This window comes from Psittacula echo (assembly GCF_963264785.1).
Source record: "Psittacula echo genome assembly, chromosome: 6".
In the NCBI taxonomy this organism is placed as follows: domain Eukaryota; kingdom Metazoa; phylum Chordata; class Aves; order Psittaciformes; family Psittacidae; genus Psittacula; species Psittacula echo.
This window is the reverse complement of record NC_137743.1, coordinates 29,964,121-29,989,452: the sequence shown is the minus strand read 5'-3', so window position 1 is coordinate 29,989,452 and position 25,332 is coordinate 29,964,121. Positions and strand designations below refer to the sequence as shown.

The 25,332-nt window shown below is 39.6% G+C and overlaps 1 protein-coding gene across 1 annotated transcript in view; it reads left to right on the top strand.

The window, feature by feature from the left end:
- Positions 1-1,504: 1,504 nt before the first annotated feature.
- The window catches only part of MYLK (myosin light chain kinase), a gene marked incomplete at its 5' end in the record, with an annotated part of 215,674 nt that continues 191,846 nt past the window's right edge, over positions 1,505-25,332 (top strand). The window contains one exon of the mRNA XM_080620716.1: positions 1,505-1,798. Within this exon, the coding sequence (XP_080476842.1) occupies positions 1,636-1,798 (163 nt within the window). The remainder of the gene's footprint in view (positions 1,799-25,332) is intronic.

Sequence of the window (25,332 nt, the reverse complement as noted above, 5' to 3'; positions counted from 1 at the left end):
GTTCTCAAGTTCTCTGCAGCTTTCACCTTTTGGTACCCATTCAGAATCACATTTTAAGATACCTAGCAGTAGTTTGATCACAGCATAGAAAAAGCAAGATGACAGAAAGGAAAGGCTTTATTCATAGAACCTGGGTTTTTGGTGCGTCTGTTCCCATGTATGCTATTAATCCATTTACGAGAAAAAGTCTGTTGTGTTGAGGTTTTTTTGTTGCTTGTTTTTAAATGTGCAAATAAAAGCTTTTTAAAGTACTAGAATAAAAAAAGCTGTAAGTCTACAATTTACCAGGATTTCCCTAGCCTTCCCCTTCAGGGTCTCTAGTTCTATATTATAAAATAGCAGTTCAAAGGTCACAGTATTGAAGAGGATTCAGTTTGTCCCCATCTATCTCTTGCTCTTCCTTTTACACTACTTTAGCACTTAACACAATTAGCTGTAAATGGTTTATTAAACTAAATCCCTTGCCCCAGATTTGGTCATCCCTGGGCAGATGTGCCACGGCACCAGACCTAGGCAGGTTCAAGGGTGCTAGGAGAAACAAAGGGCTGTCCTGAGCTCCCATGTGTCCCAGAGAATGCCCCATAATCGAGGAAGTGTGTGGCAGACCTACAACGCCAGACCCTTACACACTCCATACATACTCCTATGCAAACCCCTATAAATACCCCCCCATAATCATCCTATCCAAATCCCATACAGACTTTTACATTCATCCTCTATGCACTCCTCCTATACGCAAGCCATACACTGAGTCCAGAAAATACATATACATCCCACACACATTTCATGGACATCCCATGAAAACCTATAAACACACCCCTGCTATGCTTTCCCACTCATGCACCTCATGTAGTCCCTACACACACTGTCTACACCCCCAAACACACCTTACACAGCCACCACATCCCTATACACTCTTCTGTATACATTTCTATCATAGAATCACAGCATAGTTTGGGTTGGAAGGGACCTTTAAAATCAAGCAGTTCCAACCCCCTGCCATGGACAGGGACACCTTCCACTAGACCAGGTTGCTCAAAGCGCCAGCCAGCCTGGCCCCGAATAGCACCGATGCGCACCCTATACACTCCTTCCGCCCATCCTGTACACGGGCCTATACCGCTCATGCAGGTCCCTATAGCAGAGGCCCCACCTGTGAGAGCCGCAATCCACAGGTGCTAGCCCCGCCGCTGGCGGTGGCTAGTCCGAGACTCCCCCAGCCCCATGGCCGCTGCCGAATAAGGCTTCGAGGCGGACGTCAGCCCGCGTTGGCGGGGCAGGGAAGGAGTTAAAGGGAGCCGCGCTGGCCGCAGCACGTATCGCTGCCGGGCACCACTTCCCCAGCAGCTCCGCTCGTCCCCGGAGCAGCGGCTACGAGCCGAGCTGAGCAGCAGGTGGGCTGAGGCCGGGGGAGCTCCGCCAGCACTTCCCACCCCCGCGGGGCTCTCTGCGCCGGATACGCTCTGGGACGCGGCGGGAAGCCCGGGGGCGGGCACGGGGAGGGGGCACCGGGGCATCCTCTGCAGGGGGAGGTGGAGGTGGAGTAGGCGGGGAAGGAGGAGGGAAACCTGCTCCTCCGGAGGGACGTGGTAGCCGCCCGCAGTGGGCCAGCCCAGCGGAGCAGGCGGTGGGCACATGCCAAGCTTGGAGCATCGGAGCCGCGCGTTTCCAGAGGGTGTCTCAGCCCAGCTCTCACCCAGTCCCCGGCAAGAGCGGCTGCTGGGTTTCTGCAGAGAGAAGAGCTCACCTCCTGCTCCCCTCCCAGAGCGCGTCAGCCCGAGAGCAAGTAAACCTCATAGTAAGTATTTGTCATCTTTTATGTGTGATTTGTTAGAGTCTTATTGTTCTCTGTTGGCAGGTAGCTCAGGTTAGTTAAGAACGAGCACTTATAAGTTAGGCTGAAATGATTGTCTCTTTAGCTCTCCCTTGGACTTTCAAACATAAGGTCGTGTATGTGGAGGCACATGTAGAAATGTTCTGTCGTTGCATGTCTGCATCTCTCATGTTTCAGACAAAATGTAGGTGTTGTTTGTTGGTTTGGGGTTTTTGTTTGGTTTGGGTTTTTTTTTTCCTTTTTTTTTTTTTCTTGTTTGTTGGGTTGTTTGGGTGTTTTTTGTTTTTGTTTTGGTTTTTTTTTTTTTTTTTTTAACTTCTGCGGTTCTTAAAGTAATTTGTACTGTGTTGCACAACGTGCTTAGGGTCTCAAAGATAAATCCTGCTGACAGCACTTCAACATCCTGCATAAGGATGGAGAAAGGAGGTGACTGCTTAAAATCATTAACTTGTGGGAATGGGAGAGGATGTGAAATCACTTCTCTGCATGCTGCTTTCAGGCTATGGAGCAATATGCTTTGGGGGATTCTCTGCCATATAATCCTCTTTTCTATATGTGCACATCTGGAACTGTGGCCTGGCACCGCTCCCTGCGCTCAAGCTGGAAGGAGTGGCATGGCAGATGAACAGGGGCTGGAGACCAGGAATGAGAAGTGATGGGAAAGATTCTTTGTCTTACAGCTTATAGATACTTTGTATCCCCAGTCTTTTCTTCTGCAGAGTAAATCCATAGGGGTACTTCATCCCGAGTCAGAAATAGAATTTAAAGTGTTTTGAAGCCTAGATTATGCTCTCTACAAAGGGAACAGCTGAGAGGATAAATGCAAATATCTGCTTCCACACATCCTGCTTCTGATGGTGTCTGACCCCTGAACTCTGTGAAGGGTGAGCATTGATTTACAAGGTGTATTCCTCACTAAGACTCTCCAAAATTATGCCACCTCTTAGTGAAGTGCTGGAAATGCCATTTCTGTCAGTGAAGCTGTAAGGGGAGGAGTAATTCCTCTCACATTTCAAATCCTAAACAGAATGACTGTCTCCCTCCCCGTACTTCCTACATGTCTTTATTTTTTTTCCTAATGACTTGCATTATTACTTGCCAAATATGGGATGTGTCTTCCTGTGCAACTTTATATTTGCTGACATGTTCCTGGAACTAGGCTATAAGAACACATTTTAGGAGTCTTCTGTTTTTTAAACCAGAATTCAATTTACTAATAACTGTCAGATGGCACAAATAGTTAATTTTCATCTGGCACATACACACAATATCTTCTGTTTCCTCAAATGATAGTGCTGTTCTGTAGCTAATCACTATAGGGTCTAGTCTGTAGCATAGTGCTCATATAAAACATTTCCATGTTACACTTGTCCTTAGCATTTTGCATATTAACACTACAAGAAAAGTGTTCTAACTTCAGCAGGAACTGGACTCTGTTGGTTGTAGTAGGTGAATGCTTGCTACCAGAGGACCATTCATTAGAAATGGAGGCAGCAGGTCCTGTGCTGGTGTGTGTTATATTAATGGTATTTAACCTTTTTAGAGAGACATAAGCAGAAAGAAAATGCCTGGTTTAATACGTATCACAGCTAGGATTTTGTATAAATGTGGGAGCCTCATAGTTGTTAACATCACTGACCCAATTTTTATTGGTCTTGTAGGGAAATCTTACAAGGTCTGCTGCAAAGAAAGTTAGCAATCTGATACTTCACTGTTGCAAGCATCTCTTCATAGCTCTAGTTTGCCTTGCTACATGGTGCAAAGGAGGATGAAGGAAATAAATCAGTGAAGTTCTGTTGGTTCACTTGTATAATGCTGAAAGGAAATTTATAAAGTCTGAAATAAGCAGTGATTACATATTGTTATTGGCTTAAGTTAAATCTAACAGACGCATGATTTTTCACCACTTTTTGATCTGGTTTGAGTTCTCCCTGACTCCTCCTTTAAGACCATCAGGACTTCCTCTGGGCGATGATCCGGTTTTTACAGTCAATCGAAATCCATACCAATATCCTTACTCAAGCCAAACACACCGTATTAGAAAAGTTATAAACCAACAGCTACAAATTGTTTTCAGAGCCCTCCTAAAACAAAATGCAGATGTAAATGGAGTTCAGAACTGCTCCAAATGCTGCATCTTAAAAGTGTGGATGTCTAAATCCAGAAAGTGTGCTCAGAAGCTTTGTTTGAAAGCCATGTAGGGAGAGGTTTAATGTTTTTGGTTAGACTCTGGAGAACTGGGAACCACAGTCTATGGTTGTTGGACTCTTCTAGGTAGTTTGGGTTCAGGCCTGAGGATGGGCTGGAAGGGATCCTGGACTGCTTCATCCTGCGTTTGCAGAACGGCTCATCTCCTCTCCTTCATAAACTTGTCAAACATACTGCAGTTGTTTACTTTTGCTGTGTTTAGAACTGTGTGCAAAAGCTTTTCCAAACTGTATTCCACAGGTATGAGTTAGGGGGTAACAAAGATAGTTTCTGGTTGGTTTTTTGTTTGCTTATTTGTTTGTTGGTTTTTTTGTTTTGTTTTTATTTCCTTGACTGGTTAATACACTCTTTGATGTGAAATTGATCATTTTTAACCCTCCATTGGAAGTTTGGATATCCTTTCTCTCATTGCTCTAAAAGCATGTTGCTTATCTGTTGCTGTGGACTTTCAAAACTTTTTCTGAGCCTGAATGATGACAGTGGCTTCCACTGTTCCAGACAGAATCTTAGCAAGTCTTGTACAGCTGCCTTCATTCCCTTAACTGATAGAAATGCTTCCACGATGTATATTAGAATTACATATGTTGTTTGGATTTCAGCACTGCACACAGAGAAGATATGATTAATCTATAATGTTGGAAAGAATTCATTAGTGAAGCCAGATGGTTCCATGTAGGCTCTGGACTTCTTAAAAGTTTATCACAGCTTTAAATGTCACCTATGTTGTCTGTGGTTATTGTATTGGTTTTGCTAAAATCTGGTTCTTTGCTGAGCAATTGTAAAAGGTCTGTTGAATGTGCTTCAGTAAGGTCTGTCTCTAATAATGTCTTCATTAAGCCTCACTGCAAACAGAAGAGTATACTAATTGCCAGACTAACAGGTCATTTGCCTCTGTGAACAAGCTACTGAACACTAACTTATGAATGAAAATTTTAAAGGCTCATTTGCAATCTGCTACATGAAAGAAATACCAAAATGAAATGAAAATACTTTTGTACCTCTGTTGTTGCCATTGCTATTAAAGCAATATAGAACTTCAGTTTAATTTTCCTGTGATCTCGACCAATTTCATAAACTTTTTTTGCCTCTGAAGTTTCAGCAGCTGCTCCCTACATAAAAAGCTAGAAATAACTGATTCTCCTTTAGCAGGAATGAAAGGAGAATTGAGCTCTATAGAAATGAGGAGATTAGAGCTCCATGAGGCATATACCCATTTAATGCTGCTGGAAACCAAACCTGCTAAAATAATCTTAACTCTCACTTCTGGTGAAGAGAAGTTCTAGGGGGGTGGGAGAAATCTCTTAGTGACTTATTAACATAGGCTTTTTAGATTTACTGGGATTTATCATGTGAGCCTAATCTACCTTTTGTTCATCCAGTTGGCAGGCTTTAAGATTTAAAAGGGTCTGCAGAAACTCCTCCCCCAAACTCCTTATTTAATTAAAGAGGCTTGGTGCATTATTTACCTCTGAGTTTTCCATTGATGTGGGAACAATGGATTGGGGTTAACATATTGTAAAATATTTGGGAGTGCTGCATTATAAGCAGACAGGGAAAAGAAACAAACTCTGGCCGTACCTTCAAATTTATACTGATCTATAGGGGCTTACTCAATGTAGGAGGCCGCTCCTACATAAATCCTGAAGTATAAATACAGGTGTGTAATTCAACAACAAATTTCCCTGCCTCTGTAGGTGCTTAAAGAGCCTGGATGTGAGTCAGTGTCCATTTGCTTCTATGGGAGTTTTCCAGAGTCATCGGATGTGTAGATCAGGCGTTGCACATACCAGTACCTTATATATTAGACAGACTGATAGCTTTAGTTCTCTCACTGGTTCCCCCAGTTTCTTTTCCTCCCCCACTCCATTCATTGCTGTAGCTCTGAACATCAAGTTGCAGATAAAATTACTTTTGAGAAAGCAATGGGATGCAGCTCTTGCCAAAGGCAATTAAGTTCTTAGGATTACAGTTCTTTACAAAGTGTGTTCTTGTTGAATCCCTTTCCTCTTCTACTTGCTGGTGCAAAGCAGTTTTTTGGCACTTACCTTTGTTATAACAAGTCTGAGCATTGCAAACTTCACTATGGTGTCTCAACTGTCCAAATAACTCTAGCAAGCTGCAGTGTCTTATGTTTTGAGGAGATTCTTGCTGATGATTCTTCAGTAAGAGTCAGCTTGATTTCATCACCTGTACTATAATTGGATTAAATTAGTTCGCATGGCCAGCTGATGGCATATTAAATAGTCAGACTGAAGGACTGTTTTGTATGCACAGGATTCTTGGTGCCAAAAGCACTTTCAGGGCTTGTGATGCAGCAGATGTGCCATAAAATATAGAATTGTCACAAAGGGATGTTTTCAGTTGTTTTTTTCATCAAGAAAGGCTTAAAGCACACTGCACGTTCTGTTTGAAAGTAGAAGATATAACCTGTGGGAGAAGGAAGAGATGGTCTAGTTGCCAGACACGTGCATCACTTGCTGCTTCTCCTTGAGAAATGTGATAATTGCGGAGAGTCCACATGTGGCTTGAAGCTGCAGACTTCCTGGCTGAGGAAAGTGAGTGATGGCATGTGCCATTTTACGTGCCTACTGCAGTTTATTTCTAATTGCTGTACAGCGGGTTAATACTATTTTTCTGAGTTGCCTTGTACTGCTGCTTCTCCTGGTTTTCAGCTGGCTTGTGATCTGGGGTATTTGCAGAATCACAGGACGATGTCTGTACAGCAAGATGTGCCTAAAATGATACTGGAACTGTGTAGTGAAGGATAATCTGACTGCCAAGCCTGTAGTTTCATTCCAAGACCTTTTATAAGCTGTTTAAACCAGCGTAATCCAGCTTTCAGTAGGAAATGCTGCTAAGTAACAAAAATATCACTATCCTGATTGTTAAACTCAGTAAAATATTAAGGGGTGAGTGTGTAATGGGGAGACCAAGGACTGAGTTGCAAATACTCTTACAAAGAGGATCAGGATTTGAATGGCTGGAGAGACACAGTGATGCTTGGTCTGGCATAAACATGCTCCGAGCTGTTCCAGTAATGAAAGGATCCCTGGTTTTGTGAGTTAGCTGTTCTTATCTGCCGGGAAGTATGGCAAGTTTCCTGCTTGCTTTTATGGCTTGTAAGAGTATGAGGCAGTATGAGTTAAAGGAACTACAGCTAGCAGCTTTTAGTTCTGCTTAGGATGTTGTATTTGGTTTCAAGGTGATGTGGTTTTCATACGTGCTATAAACTTATAAATACTCATAGTGTAAAACAATAGATAAACAAGGTAAGATGGGGATGTGAGATTTTTCCACATCTACTTAGTGACAGTCACACATTCATTTACTATGTAAATGTACAGTGCAAATAATGATGCCTGCTTTAATACTGCATTATAAAATGTACATAGTTATGTACCTTCATTTGTTTCTGCATTAACTCTTATGAAGATGTCTCTTAACAGAATAAATATATCATTCTATTATTTCCTTATGGCACAAGCAGTTTGTTAAAACTTGAAATAAAGGATTTTTCATTCACATCTTCTATCTTATGCCATGTATTTGGAAGCAGTGTTATTTAAAAACAATAAAAGAAATCACTGAGGATGCTTCCTGAGCGAGGTTTAACAGTCTGACTGGATAAAGAAAGTGTGAGGGCATGTTCTAGGTCAAGGAACAACTATCTGTATAACCTTATAGTGTTGCTTATATCAAAAGGTAAGTTACAAAACAGAAACAATAAACAGGCTGCATTTAAAATACACTGGAAAGAGAGATTTATTAAAAATGGCCTGCTTTACTCAGGTTATTTACCTTAGATCTTTTATGATCATAAGCATCGCTTTCCTTTTGTGGAAGAAGAGGAAAGTATTAAGTCAACGCGTCATGTCTGAAAAAGTTACTAGCACTCCAAACCACTCATTCAAGCCCAGCCTAGTTTTGGAGGCAAGAAACCTTTACCATTTTGTGCAGTGCAAGTTTCCTGCAGTGCTGTTGTGGGTTAGATTGGTGGGATCTTCCTGTACACATGCTGCTGCTGTTTAAGCACTGACATTCTGGCATTGGTGGCCTCAGGGGGTACCTATCAGGCAGAGCCTGTGAGACGGTGGCAGGGCGAGCCCCGGCTTTGAAATGTAACAGCTGGTGCATGGGTGTCTCACCCCCAGCACCAGAGCAGTGCAATTCCTCTGACCTCAACAGAGTTGTAGCATTCATGGTTTTCAGTAATGTGGGAGTGAAACTGGGCCTATATTCTTTTAGCTGGTCCATTTAGCAGCTCTTTTCCATATGCAGTCTCCATGCCAGTGACAGGAGCTTCCTGGAACTGACAGAAGACACAAAAGACCCTCTTCTCTAAATCACTGGACCTTAAGAATATTGAAAGGATGTTACAAGAAGCCTCATAATACACCATTGTCAGGCTCTCTCTGAAGATGCCTGCGGTGGTATCACACCTCTAAGCTTTCCAGAGGGGGTGTGATGACCCCACATGGAAGAAAATAGAAGAGTAATGGTCTGGGTGGCTGTGAGGAATTTTATGGTACTACTTCCCCTGGTTGTAACTTGAAACCATCTGGAGGTATTTCACACTGACTGAACTCCTATCAGTAAGAGCAAGCAAAAATCTGAGCACGTATTGTGCAGTTCTTTTAGGAAGAGATCCTGGCTTGTGTGTCTATGCATGTTTGGATGCATCTTTCTCACAGAGAGAGGAGTGGTGAAAGAACATTTGTTTCATTGTCTTATTTCCCTTTCTTCTTCCTACTCACTTTCCTGTTCTTTGCAGTACAGCAGTTTTTCATGTTGCTGTGAAAATGTCTGTGCTTGTGAGTGGAGTGAACATATTTGAATAGAAGAGGCTGTCTGGGTTTTAAGTCTGAATTAAGTCAGCATTCCCACGGGAGTTGCAGAGTTTGCATTCTGTGCTTCCTTCAGCCCTTCTCAGGGATGTGCCTTAACAGCATGTAGTACTCATGCAGGACAGCTTGTGGCAAGCTACCTCTGTGTTGCTGGCAAAACAGGCTTGAGTCAGATAATTTTTTTATTTTTGGCAATCAGTACAGACTTCTGATCACTAACTCAGATACTGAGGAACAAGACCACCACAAATGATTAACAAAGTAACTTAGATAAATGCTTATTCATCCCTGTCCCTCATCATCATCATTGCAAGTTATAGAATCACAGCAGTGCTAAGGCAGACTGTCCCTTGGGAGTGTCCCTGCCCCTTTGCCATGGAGGACCCCACAGAGTGTCTCCAGCCCTCAGCAGCACCATATTCTTTCCCCAGCACCTTGTATCCAGGTGCTTCTCTGGCTGACAGATGTTTCGGCGCCATGACCAGGCTCTAGTGTGTGGGGCCCCCCTCAGTGCCTGAGCCGGTGGGAACCGGATGGGACCATCTCGGGATGGCTCATGGCCTCCTGACAGGCTGCACCACTGTGCAACCCATCACGCACACCAGTTACAGTGTCATTTTGTGGGTTGTGAATAAAGGTGTGGCTGTGGGATGGTAGTGAGTATCTGCGTGGGAATCCTCTCACATGGAGGTGCAGGTGAGAGGCAGGAGCTGTGCTGTATCTGCAGGCCTGGCTGGCCTGAATGCCTCCCAGGCAGGCTCAACAGCACTCCCTCCATTTTTGCCTGAGCCCTGACCTGTGGAACCTGAGTACTATTGCAACGGATGGGGAATTTTGCTCAAGTTACATGTTTAAGTCAAGCTGAACATAGGTACTGGGCTACTTACTGATCAATTAAGGACACCTCAAAAAGAGTAAAAGTCATTGTGACTGTTTAAAAGGCTGTTTTATATTGGTATTCTTGAAATGCCTCCAAACTTAGCAGAAATATTGCTCCTTCATTTTAGCTGAAATTGTGCCATTGTCTAGTTTGTCTGAGGTGACTAAGTATTTAGTTCTCATTCAGTCTATTTAGCTCTTATCTGATAGGAAACTCAAAGTTATATTCGAGTTATATTTGAAGTTATATTCCTTCTCCAAGCTATTTCCATTCTGTAGCTCTGAATGTTGAGGTATGGAGGCTAAATTGATAGGCCTGGTTAGCATGAACAGAAATAGGGTTTCGGTTCCTGACTGGCCTGTGATGACACCCAGCAAATGAGGTTGCAAAGGTTTAAGACTCACAAGGCATCTCAACAGCAAGGACAAAGTCAGTGATGTTCAAATCATTTTCCAGGTAAAATAGCGCAGACCTTTCTCCTTTCTCTACCTGCATGCTCTTGACCTTAGACTTAATGTAATATCCTCTAACTGCAAACTCTCTTGCTTTGTCTAAGATGGTAAAAGTAAATATAAATGTGTAAATACATTTTAGTACTTGATGTCATATTACTTTAGTTTGTTTTTTTTTTTTAGATAATTTGTACTTTGTGTGACAACTAATGTAATCTGCTTTGAACTTGCTGTGACTGCTCCTCAGTGCGTGAGCACTGTGCAGGATCCTGTATGTGCGACAGGTACCTGTATACTATTTTAGCGCAATGTATGGTTATTAGTAGTGGAGTATGGAACTGTAGTAACATAGCCTGCTTTTCACCAAATTAAGGAGAAAAATGTGTGGTATTTCATGTCTGTTCATGCCTGTTATGTGTTCTGTGGTGAATGGAATTCATTACATAGCTTTCCAGTGCTAGTTCCTTTCTAACTTGTTTTATTACAAGCATAGCTTATGAGACAGGCTGTCAAGAGCAGGCATGAGAGTTAACTTTGTTGAACTTTGTTAGTTTTTATTCTGTGTAACAGAATTTTTTTTCCCCCAGGAACCAAACAAAAGTATTTTCTTTTAAAGCTGTGAGAGTTGTAAGATTATGAATGAAACTGAGCCTCCAAACAAAGGTTTATTGTCTGGAAGACAAACTCACTACATTTCTTGTGAGGTTTTTTTAATTCTGTCCAAGTTTGCATTTCACTTACAAGACAGGAAATACGGCATTGCTGATTAAATTTTTTTGAGGTATAAACAACTTACTGTCTTCAAAGATGGTGTTATAAAATGAAACTTTGTGATGAATTAAAAAAATGAATTAAAATCTTCGTTTACCTGGATTGATAAAATAATTACTTATGGATGCCTGTACCATACCTAGAGACATAAAAGGTGCTTTCAGGGGAAGAAGTGTAAAAAGAGCTCTGACACCTGTAACTAAATTGTTTTATGTCCTTTTCTTTGCTGTTCCTATCTGTCCCTGTCCCACTCCCACCACTGCTATGAGAGATAATGAATATGTTTGTTTTCTATCAACTTGCTCCTTTGCTGGTGTTAGAGTAGAGAAATAAAAAAGTTAATCCAGAAGCTGCACAGGAGAAAGAATACCAGCCATATGTATATTTTATTGCATTGCATTGTTTATGAATAATTGTCGTTCAATACTAAGAGACAGTGGTCAGCATATTGGGAGAAAGCAGATCTCTAAGACCATATTCCTGTATTAAAACATGCAGTAAATTCTAGTCTGGTTGTCACAGTGGCAGGAGGTCCTTTTCTGAAGCAGTGATGGATCTTGGTCATTGCTTATCCTCAGGAAGTGGTGCAGCATGTGGGAATGCTGAGTCTATCTAAAAACTGAATAAGATCCAAACTGCCTCACTGTTCCAGTTAGCCCAGCATTGTGTCCAGCAAGTTAACAGACAATTCTTGAACAGCTGGTTTTGAGATCTACTTCCCTCCCTACCTCTCCAGTTTCCACAGCCCTCCGTTAAGAATATTAAAGGATACATACCTGTTTAGTCCCTTAAGTGTCTATTTATGGACCTGTTGTCCAGGAGTTTAATACTGTTTTGAACCTATGGATACCCTTTGCCTTTACAGCCTTGCATGATAGCAAGTTCCAGAAGCTTGGAATCTGCTGGGTAAACAAGTATTTTCTATTTAAATGGCTTTATTGCTCATTTCAGCAAGTACTGCCTTGTTCTAAGTGTTGTAGGGTTTGGCAAATAGTGGTTCTGCATTGAGTAGTTGGTAGGTTTTGTGTTATACCTGGCCTTAGGCACCTTCAGCTGCCTTCTCTCCAAGCTGAGATGTCCCAGCCTTTTTAGTCTCTATGTGTAAAGTATCTGTTCCATTTCCATTTTGTTGCCTTTTTCTGCATCCCTCTACCATTACTATGTCTTTCTTGGTATGTAGAAAGCAGGTCACAGCACTCAAGTTGTGGCAGAAATGCCCTGTCTTGTTTTCTTTCTGATGATGCCTCATGTTTTGCTGGCTTTTTTGACTGCTGCTGAACACTGAACCAGTGACTTTAGAGAACTGTCAAGGATGGCTCCATCTTCTGAGTAGGAGTGGTTAGAGCTGGTATTGCCTGGATGAATTACTTGAAATTTATCTATGCTAAAGCCTACCTGCCAACATTTTCCCCAGTTAGCGTTGTCATTGATGAGCATGCCGTTTAACACCAGTCGCAGCACTAATCCTAAGTACTGCACTGCTGATTCCTCTCCATCTTAAAAACTGTCTGTTAAGCTCTATCATTTTCCTTATTTTTTCTAATGTGCTCACTCTTTCTGTGAATCAAGTCAGACTTGCCATAATGTTGTTCCCAGGTCCCCCTGTACAGCCCTTTCTGTAGCTGAGAGTTATGCAAGCAGGATCTATGAGTCCTTTGGTACAGAGGCTATCTATAATGATGGCTTCACACCTTGCTTAGTGTTTCTTCAAATTCATATTTTGAGTTTCTTCAGAACTTGTGTGAACATTGTTCTCCCCAGTGATTTATTAACATCTAACTTCCTTGTTTGGTCTAGTATTTCCTAAATTTACTTCACATTGACCTGGCTTCTCTGCCAGATTTGGAAGAGAGTGCAATAGATGTGGAAATCTCCCTAAAGATTTCAGCAGTAAAGTCTGATGTAAAGAATTCACTGAGCTTCTCTACAGCTTTATCATCGTCCCCATCTGTCCCTTTTACACCTTTGACATACAGCAGTTCGACTGCTTTCCTAACTGGCTTCCCGTTATTGATGTATTTAAAGAGCTGTTTACTAGCACAGTGATCTTCATTTGCAGGCACTTTTTAAATTGTCTTTTAGCGCTCTGAATTTCCTGCTTACATTTGACTTGCCGTGTCTTATGGGCTTCCCTGTCTTTGCTTAAGCAATCCATTTTTGAAGAGCTGACCTATGCCCTGCAGTACTCTTAACTCTCCCCAAGGCTTCTTGCTTTTTTAACTGCTCCTTTTTAGTATTCTCTTTGTTTCTTGCCATATCCTTGTATAATTCCCTTTCTTAAATTTGAATATCTCTACAGTTGGTGGCCCTTAGTATCAGTGCCATTCTTTGTGTTACCTTTATCAATTTCTCAGTTTTGGATTGTACCCTATACTTAGAAGTCTCTTTTCCACTGAAGAACTGTATAGAGATCTAGAATAATGACTGACACTATACCGTCCCTTTCTTTCCACATGGACAAATTCTGAGTATTTCTGAATGTCCTTGTGTGTTGTTGATACATGGCAGCTATTAGTGTTGTAATACTCTGGAAGCCATTTGTTAAAACTGAAAGGCACAAGGTGGACATGAAGCTGTTCTGGGTCCTAATGGAGCTATGTGTATTACCTTTTACATACGTACAGTCTATGCAGTGATGATTAAAACTTTGCACTTATACATATTTAACTTCATAAAATTCAAAACCTCTGCATATAAGCACCCAGGAAGAAGATAGCCTCACTTTTCCAGTTTTGCAGATATGGAAAAAACCTGAAGAAGAATACTCTGTGGTTGTATGAGAGGTGCCTGTGGGCATGTTTACAAGAGCTGATGTGTATTTATATTAATTTCTGTGAAGTTACTTGAAGATTGTCCTTCTTCCATAAAGCATGTACATGCATTTGAAGGAGCAGTAAAGAATTTTATTCTCTACAAATGCTCTTCGAAGGGCTGCTTTCATAGATGCAATCCAGCATTGAAACAAGATATACAAAGAAGTCATTGTTGATTAATATTGCTTAGTTAGACAAAGCTTATATTAACCAATAACACCTAGATAGCTGAATAAACCTAGTACTGTTCTCTTTGCAGAGTATCAGTAAAGTCACGTATATTCTTTTTATTAGGAGCACAAGACTGGAGTATTTGGTTTGTTTTGTGTTTTGTGGTTTGCTTTTTTTCTGGACCACATCAAATCCCCTGTAATAGAAGTCACATTGCACTCTATAAATAGAAACACCTAAATATGCAGAGTTTTTCTGTTTGAGCCTTTACTTACCCTGCAAATGCTAGACCAATATTGCTTCAAATCTAGCTATGTATATGTGCTTTGTTGTTGAAGGTCTTGAATTCAAGCCTACTACATACCTGTCTGGACCAGAAAAGCTGTTGGAAATGTATATGCTGTCTCTGTGTGATGACTTTGTTGAACATTTGCAGGAGTTCCTCATCACATGAGGAGCTAAATAATGAAGTAGAGTTGTATGCTTTGAAAGTTACTAACAAAAAAAAAAAAAAAAAAAAAAAAAAGCTAAATTGTCCAGAGCAATTTCTTCATCAAAGATGACAGGGATAACATCTGTGCTGAAAACCCACACCTCATCACTTTGTTATAATATGTGCAAGGGAAACTATGTTAAGTGAAACAGTTGTGTGTCATAAAGAGGAACTGAACTTCATGGTACAGAAGACTTCTTACAGTCCTGTGTCTGACTAATCCATTCTCTTAAGTGATTGCTTATCATTTGAAACTTCAGTGAATGTCAGGATTTTTTGTGATCATTGGCTTCTGTGGAGGTATGTAACTGCTGAATTGTTCTCACTGCCAGGCTTCAGAGGGATTTTGCTCTTTATATATAGATATAATTTTCTACTTTACAGTTAGACTGGTGGGTTCTGTAACTACTCCAGCCAGGCTTCACTTGTTTGATATTTAGGTATCAATAATTTCAACAGCATATTAATTTGTTTCTCTAACTGTAAAATACATGCATTAATATGAATAATTTTCAGGATTTCTACTAGAGTGTTCATTTTTCAAATGGTATGGTCAAATACATAGTTCCTACTACTTTCATGACTAAGTTTCAAAACACTTTATAAAGAAGTATCAAAGGGAAAAGCATTTGAAAGGACTTTTCTAAAGCCTGAAAATAAGTAAGCAAGATGAATCTTCTGATCCTATGTCTGAATGCAAAGTTGTCTTATCCTAACTAAAATCAGTTTAGGAGTTCACAGAATAAAGCTTTAGTGTATACACTTGCATCACCTATACTGTAGGCTTAGTCTTGATTTAGCTTAATGTGCTGGGGAAAAATAAAAGGCAAACAGGAAAGTCACTTATAGATGCAAGTGAACCCACAAGAATTTCTAGGTGTTATCAAATGTTTAAGTTGTCACCTTTAAATTGCATGCTTTATATGCAGAATTACTGGAGCTCATTGGAGAATTATTTTTAGGTGAATTGTCTTAGTCCAGTTCTCTGGGAGGCTTATATAAGATTTTTGCACTGTATTTGCATTAATGTTAGATCTGATGGCTCAGATGGATTAATTACCTCAACATATTTGATTAATTTAGTGGCAAGCCAAAAATATTAATTTCTTGCACCATGAGAGAACTGTAAAGTTTTCAGAGGTTAATTATGACTTCTTATTCTCCATAGCTATTCCACCCTATCTGCAGACAAAGAAGATTTTTAAATGCTTATAAACTGGACATGAAGCTATTAACTGCTTCCTTTTGGAGATATGTAGTCTGAAAAATAAGATTTTTAATCACCCTTAAACTTATTCCAGGGATCTCCAGTACCTTCCCCATTCCAGATCACAAAGTTATTCACTTACTCTCCCTCCTTTTTTTTTTTTTTTTTTCTCCAGAGAAATAAAAAGCTTTTAACTGTTTGACAAATATTGAATCTCAACTAATGAAAACAAAACCTGAGTTTAGGTTTGGTATCAGGACTTGATGTTGATATTTAGAACAGTTCTGGTTAACTTAAATTCAAAACAAGGGCTGATGGCTCCCTTTGTATTATAGAGTTATGTGGTACAACAATTAACTTAGAGTTGTGTTATGCCAGCTGCTGTGCAAACACTTGTCACTGCCCCCAAAGGGTTTGTCCAAGGTAACAAACAGCTGCTTCCAGTGCAGTGATTTATATACTTTTTCTTTTCTGGAGAGCTTTACTGAACTGATAGAACTGAATAGGTTTGATTTGTTTGTTTCTTTAATCTTGGGGGATTTGCTATGCTTCTGCTTTTACCCCCTGCTTTTCCAGAAGTGTGTGGCCTTCATTGGTCTTAGGGTTTAAAAACACAAGTTATTGAGTATACGTCCTAGAAAACTACTTGATTTATCATTTGAGAAAAAGATGGGAGACCAAAATCTTCTACCTGGTTTGCTACTTTTTCTCATGCTTTAGAAGAAATGCACTCTCAAATTCAGATTTTTGGCAGCTTCAGCTTCCAGCCACTGGGTTTTGGTATGTCTTTCTCTGAGATAAAATCTGCTCTGCATGCTAAGAAACATTGTAACCATCTTTAACTGAACTTTGTGCATTTTTTTTGATGCAATTAACATATATGTCTATATATTTAATATATTTATATGTATGTTAATATATTTTTCCCAATCTCCAAATCATTGTCATGCTCCATTTTATTCTCTGTAGACCTTTTAAGGTTTTATATTAATAAAATATTAATATTTAGTATTAATATTAACATTCTCTGTAGACCCTTTTAAGGGTTTATATTAATATCTATACTGTCAAGGCAGAAGCCTGTGACTCTTCCTGGCTTGTGTATTTGATTTGGCGAGATGGTAAACATTTTTCATTTTGTGTGTGTGTGTGTGTGTGTGTGTGTGAATCTGAGAGGCTTTCCTTGCACTTCGAAGTTCTCTGAAATAGTAAATCTAAATCCAAACAATGCTGGGGAGAAAAATGCTAATGGTGCATGTCCTTTAAAGAAAACAGGAGAAAAAACCAAAGGAGAGGAAGAACTAGCTAGGCCCTGGGGACTTGACTGTGCCTTATTACCACATCTTTATCCTTTCCAGTTCTTAAAGATGCTGTCAGTTATTGAACTCTGACCTGATTAATCTATTGGAGGGATGCCTATAGATTGTGGTATTGATATTCTTTCCAGATGGTTTCCTGGCAGGGCGATTGGCAACAAGATGTCATCTTTGAGGGGAAATAGTGGGGATTTCACACCCCCCCCCCCCCCTTTTTTTTTTTTTAACGGTGCTTGTGTCAGCAAATAAATACCAGTCACTGGGTCAGTCACTCTGAAAAACAGTAGTCTTCTGGTAAACTGCATTCTGTAGATTTATTGGTGTCTATAGAGCAATACACTAAAAGGATATGATAACTATATTGCTTGCAGAGATATAGAAGCCCTGTAATACCTGCTCCTCCTTCAGTCAGTAGGGAGCTGCCTTTTGAAGCTGCATGTATCCTGTGCATGTGGAATCCATGGGATAATCCCAGACATGTTTCTTGGGGCAAATACTGTATTTTACAGGACATAATTCAGAGACTTAAGTTCAGTCAATGCAGCAGGCAGCAGCTGTTAGAAGTTCTTGAGATATCACTGTTTAAGGATTGTCTTCCTGTTTTAGTTTGATGTATTCCTCTGCCCATGACAAGGGGGTTGGAACTAGATGATCTTGGGTTCCTTTCAAACCCTAAATATTCTACGATTCTATTTTGTGCTTTACCCGGGTAGTCTTGATGTGGGTGTGAAAGGGTTAAACTGAATTGCTGAAAGTATCCTGTGGGTTGGAATAAATACTGAACTGTCTCTTCTAATATTCCTCCCTGCCCCTTTGTGACAACACTGTTGTGTCCTATCCACTTTTCTGTGTTGCCAAGAAATAGCTTCTTTTTGGTTGACACACTGTTTTGTTTGCACAATGGCCACATGTACAGCTGGTTCCATTTAACCCATGAGACTGAAATGGTTTGTGAAGTGGCTTCTTATTTTTATTGTTAAAGCAAAGATTAATCTCTAACCTCTTTTTCTTTACAAGGGGATTTCTTCACTATATTCCTTCACTTCAATATGTGAAGTGAAGATTTTTAGGGCAGAAGAATCATCTGCAGTTCTTCTTTTGGATCTGAGTTTTTTTGCTCCTAGAAAAATGTTTAATTTCTCTGAGGGAAAGGATCTGGATGCAGTGGGAAGTCCCTATTCTAATAAACTGAAAAGTAGCTCACTTTCTTGGCAGAATTTGCAACCTGTGCTGTTCCACTGTCACTAACTCATTTTAAAACCAGTTCAACTATATCTAGATGAGCTGTTATCTGTGCAAACAGTAATGTACAAACATTTTGTGCATCGTAACTTAGAAGGAATGAGATGGAAAATTGCCTGGATTTCTTCCACCTTCACTGTGTTGCTATTTCATACTACATCCATACAAAAGCATTATTCTACCTATGGACATGCTTTTCTTACCTGTTGATCTCTTTTAGTGTCAGAAGATATCAAGGTGAAATGAGATGATGTGTTTTGCTGACCTTGGGACCTCACATGCCCTCAGTGGCCTGTGCAGAAAGTGCTTTACTGGAAGGTGGATGCTCTAGCTCTCAACTAGAGATTATTGCACATACTTTAACATATAACTCAGGGATACCATTGTACTGTTGGACTTTTGGCACTAGAAGAGAAGGATATAATAAACTGCTATAGGAATAAAAGCCCCAGACAGAATTTCAAACTTTAATAACAGCTTTTGTTGTGAGGAAGCTCTGAAATTGCAGTGGTTCTGAGCCAGGCCATGCTATAAATCTGAGACGTTACAGGCAACTTGCTAGTAATGTTCTCTGAGATTTCTTACAGAAAATGTGGTTTTTATTGCAATATGCCTTCTCATTCCAGGAGGACTGGCAGCTGGCTCTGCTACTGTTTATGCCAACAAGGCCATAATTCTGTTTTTCTCTTAATCATCAAATTAATCTTCTTCTAGAACATGAAACAGAGGTTTCCTTTTAGATACAAGTTTAAGGTGGATTTAAACTTGCTATGACCTCTAGGTTGGTAGTGTGCAGTATAGCAGAGCAAGGCTCATGTTTTTGGCAAAGCTCTACTTATCTCCCTCACTTAAATTCCGTTTGTGGCCTGTCCTCTATTAGCTTCACTACTGAGTCCTCCCTGTTTCTGTCTACAGCCAGGCCAGTAAAAATGCCATAGGGATTTGAAATGATGCATGCAACACATAATGGGAGAAAGCCAACTTCTGCCATAGTTCTAAACCAACTAAATCCCTAATGCATAATTTGTCTTGTCTATATCTGGCCAAATGTTCCCATGCAGTAATTAATGGCAACTGTCTGGTGAGCAATCTCTAGTGCAAGGATCACTAAAGCTTTCTGTGAGAAAACTTTTGAGGAAAACCAGTGTTCCAAAATCATTTCACCACTTCTGTTGTCTTCTGAAGACCCACAGCAGCCTGAAGAATACAGAAACAACCAAAGTCTTTTGCTAGTTTGTATTACAAAATGAATTTAATGTGAAGAGAAAATACATATCAATGCCATTGACTAGTGTCTTCCATAGAAGAAGAAATTACTCCAAAATGAGTTCATTGCTATAGATGTTTGACTGGGGCAGGGAGTGTCTCGGCTTTGTCTGTCTAAACCAAGGAAATATGGCACAGATGTTTATGTTCCAAGCTTAATTCTTTAAGTTGTGGGCAGGGAGGGAGGAAGGGAAGTGTATTCAGTGGTATGAGGCTAGAGGCAAATTGCCCGGATCTGCCCTCAGAATTGTAAGCACAACTTAATTTCAGAAGGAGCTGCACGACATAATGAAAGGATAACGCGGTACATGAAAAAATCCAGCACCAGTGCTGTCCTCACAGGAAATGAGACCCAGTGGTCCAAGTGGGCTTGTCCAGCCTTATTTACAGTAGCTGTGCCATACAACCTCTTTCATACTCTGACCTTTAAGTGGAACTAGGCTTGCTTCTTTAGTTAGTGGGAAGCTCTTCCTCTGCCATGTTTAGAAGCATTTTCTAATTTCTAATCTAAATATACTCACTGTTCTTTTTTCACCCCTGACTTCTATATCTCTGATTATCCCAGCCCCTTGTGAGTCAGAATTGTTTTATTTAAGTATTTTTCTGTTTGATCTTGTTAGCTTATCTGTTAGCAGTATGCTATTGAGGGGGGATAAAACCCAGCAAAGGGATGTTTATAGTGAGCAAATGAACCAATAGGGTATGTAGACACGGAAGTTAACCCAATTATGTTGCAAAACTCTAGCTTTGGGTGTAGAGTTGTTGCTCTTCAAAGGTGCAGCAGATCTCTTGCTGTGCTCCTTTGCCATCTGTCACAAGAGGAGGTTGGAGAGCACTGATAGCCTTATGCTCACAGTCCCTAGAAATGTCCTGATATTATCCAGAGAAAGATGTCAAGAAATTGGCATGGTACTTCCCAGTTCCTCATTTTACATCACAACTTAAGTCACTGAAAATCAGCAATGTGTTTAGTCTTTCACTGGCAAGATATGATGGTGCAGAGTATTAGCTGCCAGAGTTGACTTATGAAATTTGATTAGTTTGAGAATATGAGGAGTAATACAAAATAACACTTCATTTTGTGCTAATTCTAGTAGTTCCTAAAAATAAATAAATAAAAATAAAGATGAAAAATTTTTCCATTAGTACACTAAGGATGAAGCTGGAATGGGTATTATTTGTTCTCTAACTTCTTTGCTTTCTGTTGGTAGCATTTTTCAGAAGTATATATGTTCCATTGAACATCAGTGGAATTTAGCACAGAGTAGCTGAGTAACTCTCTGAAAAATAAGTTCTCTATGAGCTATGTTGCTTTTGTCATGACTCTAGGGAGGCAACACTGATATTTTTGGAGCAGGGACATTACCTGCTTTGCCATGGTTCTCTTGGGTATGGGCTGAAATAGAATGGCAAGTTCCTGATCTGTGTGGAAATATGAAACAAGGTGGTTGTTCCATGGTTAGATGCATGGAAAAAATGTAAGTGGTTACCTTTTTTGGATTGAAGGACTTAACACAAGGTTCGTTTAGGTATGCAGGTCATCTCCCTGGCTATCTCTTTGGCCTATCTCAAACTTGTTCCTCAGTAAACCAAAATAAGATGTGCAAGGACAGGGAAAATATAACTTGAAACATGGTACATTTTACTAATGGAGTTTACATGTCAGGAAAAGCTGGTAGGTCGTATATTATGATAGGAGTAAAGAAAATAAAAATTTGCAGTAGCAACAACATGAAAAACTGGTTTGCTGTGGGGTTCCTAAGAGTCCTTATTTTTATTTGGAATAGTAGGTAAACCCCAGTGAGTACTGCTTGCAAATTGCATTGCTCCTGCCTCTATCTGATCACTTGCTTGATAAAAGCCTAGAAATAGTGCTGTTAAATATATAAAGGTTTGAGTTGTATAAATGTTTGAGAGGAATGTTTGAGTTGTAGGCTTTCCTCCAATTCCACCTTTGCTTAAAGCATTAACATACATACAGTTGCTTTGTCCCAGTGAAAGTCATAAGGGGGTTTTTATTAGCATCGTGAAGCACATTTGAATAGTTAATTGCAATTTTTATCAGTCCACCTTGGAAACTCAGAGCAACAGCCTGTCTTAGGCTACTGTGTTGCCAGTCTTCTGCTTCTTCAGCCGACCCATAATATTGAAGGTAGTAGGCAAATACAATAAAATTGTTTTGTAACTCACATCCTCCTCTTCGCAAAACTCTCTTGTGAACTGATAAGACTCCACTTTCCCCCACACTGGAAAGTACCAGAAAACTCCCTTAAAGATGTCTCTTGTAGCCTTGCTTTAAATTACAGTTATGGGCATTATTACAAAAACTCAAAGGTTAAGGAATGTTTGGCTTGTATCTGCTTAGGTGGAGGATTATAATGTGTATTTCATTTACTACTGCAGAGTCTGTAGCATTTGCTTCGTCTGCAAAAGAACTGCCATGGTTCTTGCCTGTGCTCCAGCTTTGGATGCAGTGAGGGCAAACCCAGATTTACCCTCTTTCATTTGCATAAAACACTGTTGAAGCTACCCAGCTGCCCTCCTGTTCTGTGTTCCCCAAAAGTATTCTAATATTTGGAATTTGTAAACACAGGATTTGGGATTCCATGTGCATCTGGAACTGATAAACCATTGGTATTACAGAGATGTAACCCTTTACACCTCTAACCTAGGAATTCTCTAGAGAGAACTTACAGGCATGTCTGATGTAGATGCAGGCAGATTCTTAGCAGCTAAAACCAAAATGAAGAAGTTGCTGTTGAATGAGTGGAATTTTCATTGAAAACTATGTCACTTGGGGAGGGGTGTATAAAGACTATAGAATCTCTTTGGCAACAAATACAGCCATAATATTTTGAGCTAGGAACTAAGGAGATGTAAGTCAAACAAAACTTGTCAGATGGTATTAGTGGGGGAAAGAACCTTCTGGAAGAGACAGGGTAATGAAAGAAAAAAACCAAACCCACAACCAAAAGAAAACCACACCCCTGACAGAATCTTGCATTAGTTGAGGTTCAGTGAGTGGCTTTGTTGAAAACACAAGAAAAGGATTTAAATAGAGAAGGGCTGATAAGGTGCAGGGCATCACAGATCTGTTTCCATAGTGATATTGCTCAAACAGAGGCTTAAAGGAACATGAATACCATTGCAGCTGAACTCCATAGAAGATACCAGTCTTCTAGTGGTGATACTGGCTGTTGATTGTTTGATGGTTTTCTCTATTAGCTGGATTTGGGAAATCAGTGGCAAGGAGAAAAACAAGGGCTTACACAAATAATTGGCTTGACAGACTTTTGCTTCCTTCCAGCTCCTGCTTTCTGGGTTTTATGTGCCCTCTCCACTCATTTTCACTTTGACTGTTGCAATTGTTAAAAACTGCATTCAGATCTTTTTAGAAAAAGAAATAAAAAAATATAAAAATAAAATAATATATAAATATAAAAATATTTATAAATATATTTTTATAAAATATAATATACATTTAAGTATATTAATATATTATATTGTTATATATAATATATTGATATATTAAATATAAATATATATAAATAAAAATATAATACATATAAAAATATATAAATATATAAAATAAAAATAAAAAAATAAAAAAAAACCCCTTGCTTGCCTATACTGAAGCAAACACAACTTTATACCAGTGTGGGGTTTAAGTATGTATGTTTTCATGTCTGTGCAATTGAACCATTTACTTGAAAGTGAGCTCAGTGTGAGTCATACATTAGGTATTTCATGTTGTCCGCTGCCCTAATCGTCCAATATTCATTGAGAAATTCACTAAGCATCACCTTTTCATAACTGATGCTTGTCCCTTTGAAAAGCAGGGTGAAGCTCTGGTTAGAAAAAAGCCTATTTCATGTTAGAAATACTGTGGTGTTGAAATTCTTCCATTTTTCTCTTCAAAATTGCCATTCTGTAGATTTTTCTTAGCTAAGTGTACTCTGAAAATAAGAACAATCCCCTTAATTTATATCTGTATAGAACATATTCTAAGATTAAAAGCATACCAGTCATGTGTCTGCCTAAATTATGGTAAATCTTTTTTAAAAAGTAATCTTTATTTAAATAAAACTGCAGCAGTTCTTGAACTTGAATTTTTTTTGTACAAGCTGAATAAGCAACCTAACAATAAAAAATTACACAGACTGTAGAAACGTTCTTTGTGCTTCTTTAGGAGCTTGAGTTCAATACATAGAAGACTGGGGTTGTATAGAAATGCTGATTTTTCTGAGAATGGCCATTTTTAGACAACTCCCAGACATGACCAGTTTCATGTTATAGATGGATTAGCTGGCACTTACCATTACCGTGACTATTCTTCTCAAGATGTTTGAGACCATATAGAGTCATTGGAATTGCACCCACCCTGGATCTGATCATTAGCCTGTTACCATCTAAGAACACAAGCAATCTGAATTGAAATAGTATGTAAGCGTTGAATCCATTGACCTTTGGAGTTAAGGAGAATTGCCTAGGGAAGAGTTTTGGCTTCAGTATGGTAAATGGATTCTTTTTTTTCCCCCAAATTGATTAGTTGGCCCAAATTTTACCTTTAAAGTAATTTAAAGTAATTTGAATGCATATGGCAAAATATTAATTTTCTGTGTGTTGATTCAATAGCTGTTTTATGTAGACATGTCCCGAAGGTGCTCGGAAGCAGAGGGAAGAAAGGCAAATAACTGTGGAAGTGCAGTGTCTTGGCATGACCATGCTAACTTTTAACATAGTACTCTAGTTAGACTGTGTGTTTGTTTTGGTTAAGGAAACAGGCTACTACAAATGTCCTGTAATAGCATAAATTTGGGTATCTAACTCAGATCATGATGATGACAATAAACTTGGAAGAGAATACATTTTAAAATGGATGTTTCTGCACAAACTATTTTGTGTTTAAATCAGTTTTTGCATATTTCATGGTTTTCTTTTTTGGTGTTTTTCCTCTCAGTCTGAACCCTTCTGAGTGCCAACAGAGCAGATAATATTCGTTAAATTCTTTCCCTTTCCCACCCCTATCTTAAGGAGAAAAAGAAGTTTACATTGAAATTTCTTATGTTACTTCTTGGGACAAGTTGGGACGATCCGGGAAACGCAGACACTAGGGCAAAAGGTTTCTCTTTAAGTAGGATGGAAGAAAAATGTCACTTTTAACTTAACTCTGCTTTTAATGAAAGATGCTGTTCTATACTGTGCTATTGTATTTTATATTAAATTCTGTAAATTAGTGGGACACTGAAGATCCAGTCTCGCTTTCCTTTCCAAAGAGATTTCTCTGGAGTCTCCTACTCCAGTGGGAGATTTTTCAGAGATTTCATATATGGTCTTGCTACTGAGCTGTCAATCAAATATCAGCCTACAGTTAAGTGAAGGGGAGTTACAGACTAGTTAAGTGAAGGGGAATTACGGACTAGTTAAGTGAAGGGGAGTTACAGACTAGCTTTTCCTAACAGTGGCAGGCAGAAAAATGAAGGGCGGTGTCCACAAGTTGCAGCTTGAGTGGTTCACACTGAATCTTAGGGTGGTAATGTAGTACTTGGGTTGGTTACTCAGAAATATTGTGACACCTCTGTTTGTGGAAGTATTTAAGGCTTGTCTGAACAAAACCACAGCTGATCTGGTTGGTGGTTGATAGCAGTTCTGTTTCAAGTGGGATATTGGGTTACGGATGTGGAAAGATCCTTTCCAGCTAACATTTCTGGGACTCTGCCACAATGTTATTGATTTATTAGCTTTCAGTCTTTCACCCTCATCCCTTAATAAAATGAAGACCTCACAGCCTCTCCCAAAACTGGTGACCTCTCAGTCTGCCTGTGATACTGGTTT